Source organism: Lepidochelys olivacea, assembly GCF_965140295.1.
Source record: "Lepidochelys olivacea isolate rLepOli2 genome assembly, chromosome: 7".
Lineage (NCBI taxonomy): Eukaryota > Metazoa > Chordata > Testudines > Cheloniidae > Lepidochelys > Lepidochelys olivacea.
This window is the reverse complement of record NC_140417.1, coordinates 7,117,514-7,127,006: the sequence shown is the minus strand read 5'-3', so window position 1 is coordinate 7,127,006 and position 9,493 is coordinate 7,117,514. Positions and strand designations below refer to the sequence as shown.

The following is a 9,493-nucleotide window of genomic DNA, read 5'->3' as shown; positions in this document are numbered from 1 at the left end:
GATCCTTTACAGCCCCTGGGTGCTGCCATGCCCTCTTAAAGGGCCAAATGGGAGCACCTATCCTGGTTCAGGAGCGTTGGACTTATTTCATTCACAGGAGCTAGCCACCCTTGGACAGTCTCCTGAAAGGGCATACTGGATATTTCAGTTCCACTTGCTCTTAGCCGCACTGCTAAGACGGGTTCTCATGCAACAGAGCGAACTGTATATTGTTTAAGTGATTTTGATGGACAACTTCAAAACTGCTCTACTGTGTGTCACAGGCTCCACGCTGTTAATAGCTGACAGAGATTTTCCTTCTGCTTAAATAGCAGGGGCTGACCATTTGGAGGGACCATTTGCAACAATGGATTTCTGAGTGTCTAGAATGAGAACAACATTAAAATCCTATTGGCTAGAATGGATGAGTTACACCTGATGTCAGCATTTAGGACTCGGCGGAGAGACCTATAACTAGTCTCCTGACTCATGCCAAGAGCCAGACCAAGTAAGCCTTATTGGTTCCAGCTAAGGAGGATAAAAGGCTTGGAAGTCACTCTGCAGCAGAGTGAATAGAGAAAGCTGAAGCTTTTGTCTACTCTATTGTCCTTTAAGTTAACAGTAAGTGCAGCCCTGAGAAAAGAGGGAATCCAGTGCACAAGTGTACTGTGTGAGGAGCAGAATGGGAACACCACCCGTTTACCTCACAGTATTATAGCACTAGTAGGAAAACAACCCCCGCCCCCAACGATCTGTCCTTGTGTCCTATACTATATAATATAGCAGCCGAATTGTTTCTTCATAGTTTTTCAAAAATTTTCCAGGAGATATCAGTGGTTCTCTCAGATCCAGGCACCAACCGAGGGAAGAGCAGCCCCAACTCATGTGATATTCACATGGAGCCCAGATGAGTTTAGCTGGGGCAGGGCTGTCACAAAGCAAATCATGCGAACCAATGCTGGGAATAATCTACACCCTGTTCCCAGCAGAAACACAGTCTCTTCCCACTTGCAGACTCAGACTTGTTGCATGAATTCTATCAGTTGGATCTTATTTCTGATTAACAGCCATGCAGAAAATCCCACAAATAAACTATAAACCCTTCTCTCCTAGCTATGCTGCTGTGTCTCATGTTTAGCAGACAGACTGAGCGTTCGATCCCTGAGGAATTTAGTCAGCTTGGTCACTGATTCAGCTGTACTGCACAACCCACAAGACAGAGAGGCATGTTATGGCCCTCCGACTGGCAGGTTGGACAGCCAATTGGAGGGACAGATACAGCAGACTAGCAGATGCTAGGCAGTTGTTCTTGGAAGGCCAAGACACTGCCGTGCCACCAGCTTTCAGGTCAAACACAGAGCAGCGGCAGATCTTTGTAATAAAAATTCCAAGTTAGAAGAAGCAGGGAGAAAGCTTAAAGAGATGGAAATGGACAAACAAAAAAGTACTGGACTGAAAAGCCTTTGTGGTGATCTGAGGTTCTTTTTGGAAATTTGCTCACAACATTGACCCTCTGAACATTTCCACTCACCTGTTCCCATCTTCAGTCCATAGCAGGCCCATTCAGAGGTGTTTACATCCCGTATTTTGGTCTGGATCCCCAGTCCTCAGGAGAGGGTGAATATTGGCATTGAAAGGCCACTGGACCGGGACTCAGGAGACCTGGGTTTTATTCCTGGCCTTTCACGGCAACAGGAGCCAGCAAACTCCTCTGATGTCATAGAATCATAGACTATCAGGGTTGGAAGGGACCTCAGGAGGTCATCTAGTCCAACCCCCTGCTCAAAGCAGAAACCATCCCCAATTTTTGCCCCAGATTCCTAAATGGCCCCCTCAAGGATTGAACTCACAACCCTGGGTTTAGCAGGCCAATGCTCAAACCACTGAGCCATCCCTCCCCCCTGTCTTGCCTCAGGCAAGTTGTTTGGCCTCTTTCTTCTCCTACCCTTTGTCTGTCTGGTCTATTTAGATTATTATGCCATTCAGTACAGATTGTTTTTTATTTATGTGTCTGTACATCACCTAGCACAACGGGGGCCCCACCTCAGCAAGGGATTTAAACACTACTGTTATACAAATAACAGTAATCATGCTCCAAAGAGCATTTTTACCCCTTTTACAAAATGGCCGTACTCTAGGTCTCTATTTGGGGGAAAGGAGCAGAGCAATACCTTTTACCTGGACCAACGACAGCCTCCTGCATGTTGATACTAGAACACAAACATCATGTTGAAGCAGAGTTCATTGGGCTGTCTTTGGAGGTTAGTGAAACCAGTTTGGGTTCAGCTATTTCTAAGCAATTGCAGCCAGCCAACAGACAACTCTGCCGTAGGCACGGTCGTGATCTTCTGTCCATACCTGTCAGAACACTGGTTCCCACAGACCTTCTTATACTCCAGCTTCACAGGTCACCTTGGCATAGAAATAGCCAGAGGGAGATGAAGTGTGAGGGGGAGATAGCTAGAGGGCTGGTGGCAAACGTATGGCAGACTGTTAACGTGACATCTGACAGCTGGCTGTGCAGGAAGCAAAGAAGGGCTTATTTGTTTCAATTCCAGGATCCCATTCAGCAGCAATGTTGTGGGTGGTGTGTGCTCACGGTCTCAATTTAGGAACCAAATTGAGCATTTCTTGCTATTCCGGCTTCACTCATGGGTAAGACTGCTTGGATTGCTGAGGAAAAACCAGGTGTAGTTCGAAAGCTTGTCTCTCTCATCCAACAGAAGTTGGTCCAATAAAATATATTGTCTCACCCACTGCATCTCTCTGAATTCAAATAAGGCTTTCAGCTTCAGGGAGCGTGGAGCTCATCTGGGAAGGGATAACTGCCCTTTTTTTTTCTGCTCAAGTTTCAGCCTGGGACAGTTAATGACATTCTGGAGATGCTTGCAGAACTTTGGCCCATGGAAAGCATGTTAGGCCCATGTCCTTCTCAGTGGGAAAAATCTAGTAGGGAGATGTTGGTGTGGGATTATCAACGCCTTTCTGTGGAAGGGCAGGGTGCAGGCTTCTCTTTAGGAATTGGTTCAAGAAGCCATTTTTAATAATCTCTCAAACAATAAAAGTACATTGAAAAAACTATGTCAAAAGAACATTATTAAGGTTGTAAAGTCAGAAATGCCAGAATTAAGGATTCCTGTGCAACCTTAATTCCCCCCCCCATGTGTGTGTGCACCTTATGAAACAGTCTTTAATTACATGACTACATTGTATTTTTTCCATAGGATCCCTGCCTCATTTAGTCAGCCTTCAACAAACCTCTACCACACAGGTGTGAACTGTGATTTTCAGAGGCCACCAACTTAGCCTAATTTTGGTGGGCTTTCTCTAGGGCAGTAAAAGGCACATTTGTGACTCCAGGGCAAGAACCCTACCAAATTTCAGCTCTATAGCGTGGACATGTTTTAGCTTTGGTTAAAACATTTTAAATTTTTCCCTAAACTCATTCTGTGAAACAGCTGAGCTGTTTCTGCTAGAACTAAAATAAATCAAAAAACCAGCCAGAGGCAAACACCCAGCCTGGAAAACTTCAGCTTGAACAGTTAAAGTTTGGAAAAGTTATAAGCAACTGAAAACAGGGTCCTATAATGGAAAGAGTTAGGCAACCTTCCTACCAGCTCCACCTATTGTAACTAATGAAGGAAAGTATGAAATAGTTGCATTTGAGCAATTCAAAAAGGGAAAGACTTGGATCAGCTGTGGAAAAGATGGACATTGCCAAAAATATTGTCATGCACCCAGAAGGGATTTGCTCAGTTTCTCCCCCTGGCTGCCAGGTACTCTTGGGACAGCAGATAGCCAAGCTGCCTCTTCTTCCACTGTGGCTGATCCCCTGGCTGGATCCAAGTTAGCCTGGAGCAGTCAGGAGGGGAAGGTAGATGTGGCCAGCTGCCTCAATGCCCAAGAAAGGAAGGACAGGCAGGGGCAGAGTGGGATGAGTTGATTGGTGAATAGCAATGAGAAAAGAATAGGAGGGAAGAAGAAGGGAGGCTAATGGAGATGAAGAATAGAGGAGGCTGTTCTAGAAGCTTTTGTCTTAACCACCTATGGATCAGCTGAACAACCTCCTCTCAAGTTCTCTCCACCAGCTCCTCTCCGCACAGCAACCCCCCAGGCTCCCTCCACCTTCTCAGTTCCCACCTTAGCACCCCCAGACTCTTGTTGCACTCGGAAGTATCATCAACATGAACGCTATAATCCAGGGATTCTCAAACTGTGGGTCGGGATCCCAAGGTGGGCATGACCCCATTTTAATGGGATCACCAGGGCTGGTGTTAGACTTGCTGGGGCCCAGGACCAAAGCCGAAGCCCGAGTCTCACTGCCCGGGGCTGAAGCCGAAGCCCGAGGGCTTCAGCCCTGGGCTGCGGGGCTCAGGCTTCGGCTTCAGCTCTGGGCAGTGGGGCTCAGGTTACAGGCCCTCTGCCTGGAGCTGAAGCCCTTGGGGTTTCGCTTTGCCCCCTCCCTCCACAGGGTGGTGGGGCTCAGGCTTTGATCTCCCCCTTCTGGGGTTGTGTAGTAATTTTTGTTGTCCGAAGGGGGTCGTGATGCAATGAAGTTTGAGAACTGCTGCAAACCAGTGTGTGTGTGTGTGCTTCACGCCTGTGTGCTTCACGCCTTGGACGTCTTTCCCCTGTCCCTTTCCACCCAACACACAGGCAGCATCTCTCTCTAGCCCCCCCCCCCCCAACAGTAATTTGTTCCCCAGCACCCAGGCACCATCAACGTGGACAGGATGTTTTCCTTCCCTCCACCTCACCCCGGAAAAAGTATCAGGCAGTTTTTTCTCCCCATCCCCCTTTCCCTGTGTTTCTTCCTCACCCTCTGCTCCCCCATCCCAGCTCATCCCCATCCCCCACCTCCCGGAGCTGTTCCTTGACCCGCTCCCTCAGCCCCCAGTCCAGCTCCTTTCACCTCCTTGCACCCCATCTTGGCTCCTTCCCCTCTATCGCAGCTCCTCACCATCCCCATCCTCCATCCCTCAGTGCAGCTCCTTGCCCCCTGCTCCCCCTGCAATGCTGGTCCTCTTCCCCCTGCACCCCCACTCCTTGCCCTCCTTTTTTTCCCCATCCCCCCCTCCAAGCCTGGTCCTGATCCCCCTGCACCCAACCCAGCTCCTTGACCTTTGCTCCCCCATCCTTCCTACTATCCCAACCCCTACTCCCCCATTCCCCCCTGCAACCCTGGTCCTCTTCCCCCTGCACCCCCGCTCCCAACCCAGCTCCTTGCCCTTTGCTCCCCCATCCCCCCCTGCAACCCTGGTCCTCTTCCCTCTGCACCCCAGATCCCAACTCGAATCCTTGCCCCGCCAGTTCCCCCTCTTGCCCACTCCACCCTGCAACTCTGGTCCTCTCCCCTCTGCACTCCTGCTCCCAACCCAGCTCCTTGTCCTTTGCTTCCCCCATCCCCCCCTACTCCCCCAATCCCCTCTGCAACTCTGGTCCTTTTCCCTCTGCACCCCCACTCCTTGCCCTTTGCTCCCCCATCCCCCCTCCAACCCTGGTTCTCTCCCCCCTGCACCCCAGATCCCAGCCCAGCTCCTTGCCCGCCCCCAGCTCCCCCTCTTCCCCCCTCCACCCTACAACTCTGGTCCTCTCCCCCTGCACTCCTGCTCCCAACCCGGCTCCTTGCCCTTTGCTTCCCCCCTCCCCCCCTGCTCCCCCAACCTAGCTCCCTCCACCCCGCAACTCTGCTCCCCGGCACCCTATTCCCCAACCCAGCTCCCCCTTCCCTTTCCCCCCCTCCCCATTCAGCTCCCCCCCCGCCCTTGCACCCCGGCCCGTCCCGCCCCAGCCTGGCGGGCAGGCGCGCGCGCGCTCCGCGAGCCGGGGCAGCCGCCTGGGCGCTCCCGGCCCGGGAGAGGAGGGGAGAGGAGAGGGGGGGGGAGGGGGAGCGTGCTTAGGGCGCCTGCGCCGGCGGCTCCTCGGACTCCCGGCTGGAACGGGACGGGCTGAAATGTAACCAAACAAGCGGCGTCTTTGTAGCGGCTTAAAGGGGCCGCGGCCGCTTCCTGCCGAGCGGGCTCCGCGCAGCCCGGGGGGGGAGCTGCCGGGCGCTGTCCGGACGGGCGGACCGGACCGGACCGGAGCCAGGGGGGAGCCGGAGCCGGAGCCGGAGCATGGCTTGAGCGGCTGGGGAAAGTTGTGCGCCGAGCCAGGCTCGCCCCGCCGGGCCACCTGTTTTGCATCCGCTTGGTTGGCGGGGCGAGGGGAGCCGGAGCCGGAGCCACCATGTCCAAAGTGATCCAGAAGAAGAACCACTGGAGCAGCCGGGTGCACCAGTGCGCGGCCAGCCGGGCGGCCGGCGGCCGGCCGGGGCTGCCCCTGCTCGGGGGCGCGGAGCACGGGCAGTTCCCCTACGTGGGGACGGCGGAGGAGGGCGGCCCGCCGGTGCTGGCCGGGGGCGAAGACGGGGGGCTCAGCCCCGGGGAGCTGCTGCTGGAGGTGCAGGGGGTCCGCGTGTCCGGCTTGCCCCGCTACGACGTGCTGGAAGTGATCCGGAGCTGCCAGGAGCCCATCGCGGTCAAAGCCGTGAGACAAGGTAAGGGGGGGGGCGGCGGCAGGGGAGAGCCGGGGGGGGGGCACTTGGGGTGCAAGGCAACCACACCCCACCAGCCCCCGGTGTCATTGCTCTGGCTGGGCCACTAACTCCCCCTGCCTCTCCTCCTTCCCCTGGGTTTGCTGGGGGCGGGGGTGTGTGAAGTTTTTCCAAGCGGGACCTAACTTCTGGGCTTTCCACCTGCCGGCTGAGCGGCCCCTCTCCCGGCCGGCTCCGGGCGCGCAGTGGCCGGGGGGGGCGGGCAGCGTGCGGACCGGAGGGGAGGCTGGGTCCAGCATGGGCGGGGGCACGGCTTCAACGCCGCCGGGGAAGCGTTGGGCTCTCTCCGGCTTCGCGAGCGCAGATCCGCACCCCCCGGGTTAACCTGGCATAGAGTCCGGCTGGGGCCAGTGGCAAACCCTGGGTCTCTCCCTCTGCCAGGCTTGCTGAGTGGCAAAACGCGGACTTCAGACGGTGATGAAATGTTTGCACCGGAATTGTGCTTCTTCCCCCCCCCCCCCATCATCAGAACATGCAACCAAGGTGACCAGCCCCTCTCTCTCCCTTCTTGGGGCAGTGTTTGATCACAGAGATCAAATGGAAAACGCCAGGCAGGCGCAGCTCATTGGTGTGGTTTAATGGTTGGCATACAAATGGTTCATTTTTATCTGTCATCAAGGGTCAGAACATGACCTTTGGAACACCTTGCTCTCTTCGAGGCAAAGCCTGTAATTGGGCGTCATTTAGGTTTCCCTGTGCATTCAGAGCCCTGCTTTCATGGGGAAATAAATCTTTTAAGTTTTACTGCCTTCAAGTCTGGCCTGCCTTGAGCACAATGAGCAATTCCCTTAAGACATTCTTTAAAGTGTCCTGAAACCTCTAGCTACAGGCAGTTCTGGAGGCTTAGCCTTTTGTGGAGTGAAATGCTTGGATCTGCTAGCTAATTCTATTAGGGAACAAAACAAATATTTCATTTCACTGGACCCGGAGGAATTTCCTGACAGATTTACTCCTGCAGCAGGGATGCATCCCATAGACTTGTAGCATTTGGTTGCACTGCTGGATAGACTTGTTAGTCTTGCTAGAAGCATGTGATTGGCAGCTCCCTTCCTTAGCTTGTCAAAGGGTTGGCATGGAGTGCCCACGAGGAAGGGAAAAGATGTAACTATCTTCCCCCTTGGAATGGTTAGTTTGGCCTTGCCTTCACTCTTAGCAGTAGGTCATTTCTGCATCACTTTGAGCCATGCGGAAGGGAGGTGAAGGGATTGTATGAGATATAGCTCTCAAATGAGGCAATGGAAGACAAAAGCAAGAGTCTTCCCATGTGCAAAGGCCGCTTCACATTTAACAGGTCAGCACAGCAGGCCTAGATAATAGGGTTGTAGTTTCCAGTGTGGGACTTGTTGCAGCAGCTGTTAAGGTTATTTGTATACCCAGGATTTTGAAATAAACAAGATTCTGTTGGAACACCTGTAGGTTTGCATGGTGGCCTAGCACACCAGAGTCATCTATAAATGGAGGCAGGAAGGGAAGTTCTGTTAGGATAATTCAGTAGACTCTTTAGGGGAAAGTTTATTACTGCACAAACATGTACACATCCCAAAGTGGAGGGATTTGCTGTGTTTGGCAAATGCAGCGATGTTTTGTGTAGTTGATGTGCAGGCAACAACCTATTTACTTGACCCAAAAGAGAATTAATCTTGTTTTTGTTGTTTGGCTGATGCCCTTCTTGTAAATCAGCAGAGCTCTCCTCTGAACTTCTGTCTGCTTAGCCCTATTAAAAGCTAGTTTTGTAGGTTCTATGCACTTGTTCTATGGACATTATTCACACTTCCATTGTCAGAGGAAATTATAGGAAGGGTAGTGTCTGTTCCATGTGGTACGTTTATGTAATAATGTGTAATCTTGAGTTGTCACTGTAAAAAACGTCTGCTTCCTTTTAAAAATGGCATGTCAGTTCAAAATTGCCCCACATGTTACATAAAGAAATATCAGAGCAAGATAACTTATAAAACCTAAAATCAATAGAAATGTCCCCCTTCCCTCCCACCCACCCCCCATTTTTTTTTCCCAACTGTAGTGGGAGCAATTGTTTTCTTTCTCCTGCTGTATTTGTAACACACAGACCTAGGCACTGAAAACATGGAAGTGAAATTGACTATGAACAATGTGAAACTGATTTTCATTTTCCTGGCTGAGTGAAATGCACAGAATAAATAAACATAAAGAAATGTAAATGTGATTTTAAGATTTTACATAAGAACTACTTGTTTTGATAATCACAATAATAAGTTGTGCAGAATTATGGGTTTTAAGCATTATTTTTTTACCAAATTTTATTTATTTAAATTTTCACAGTTGCAAGAAAATATGGGGGAGTGTCAGGCAATGGGGCGGAGGGGAATTGGACAATAGTTAATGACTGTAGACACTGAGATGCAAAAAGTTAAAGCTTTATAAAGCTTTAAAACACAAATTATCAACATCACATGTCAAAATACACAAAGTAAATATCCCTACATCAAACTCCAGTAACTTCTCAAGCAGCATTTTTCTTTCTATGCCTTTCTGTAAATGTCTGTTATTGATGGAAATAAAATGTCATTGGTTTGTGTCTGTATGGTGAAATGGATGTTTACCAACCTTTACTGATAAAAATCTACTCCTTCCAAGCCTATTTAAAATGCATGATTTCTATGTCAGTTTCCTGTAGCAGTTTCCCTTTTAATGTAATTTTAAGTGATCATATTCAGCAAGAGTTGCATGTTACTAAAACATGCTGCAAAATAGTGTTAAGTGAAGGAGTGTAAACATGTTTTAACTGTCTGATTCCATTTCCCCTCCCTCCTCCCCAGTCCTTAGTGCCTGCTGAACTGATGCTGAAGTTTTGTGACAAACTTAAACTGGAAACTTACATACTTTATTGGCTTGTCTGCTTTGTAGGACATTTACAAGGCTGGAAAAACAGGAAGTTTACTA

General features: G+C 50.7%; 1 protein-coding gene across 18 annotated transcripts in view; it reads left to right on the top strand.

The window, feature by feature from the left end:
• The first annotated feature begins 5,914 nt into the window (after window positions 1-5,914).
• MAGI1 (membrane associated guanylate kinase, WW and PDZ domain containing 1) overlaps window positions 5,915-9,493 on the top strand; it is a 477,619-nt gene continuing 474,040 nt past the window's right edge. For all 18 annotated transcript variants that reach the window (XM_084634942.1, XM_084634953.1, XM_084634955.1 and 15 more), the window contains exon 1: window positions 5,915-6,517. In XM_084634942.1, coding sequence (XP_084491068.1) covers window positions 6,208-6,517 — 310 coding nt within the window. In that variant the 5' untranslated portion in view covers window positions 5,915-6,207. The remainder of the gene's footprint in view (window positions 6,518-9,493) is intronic.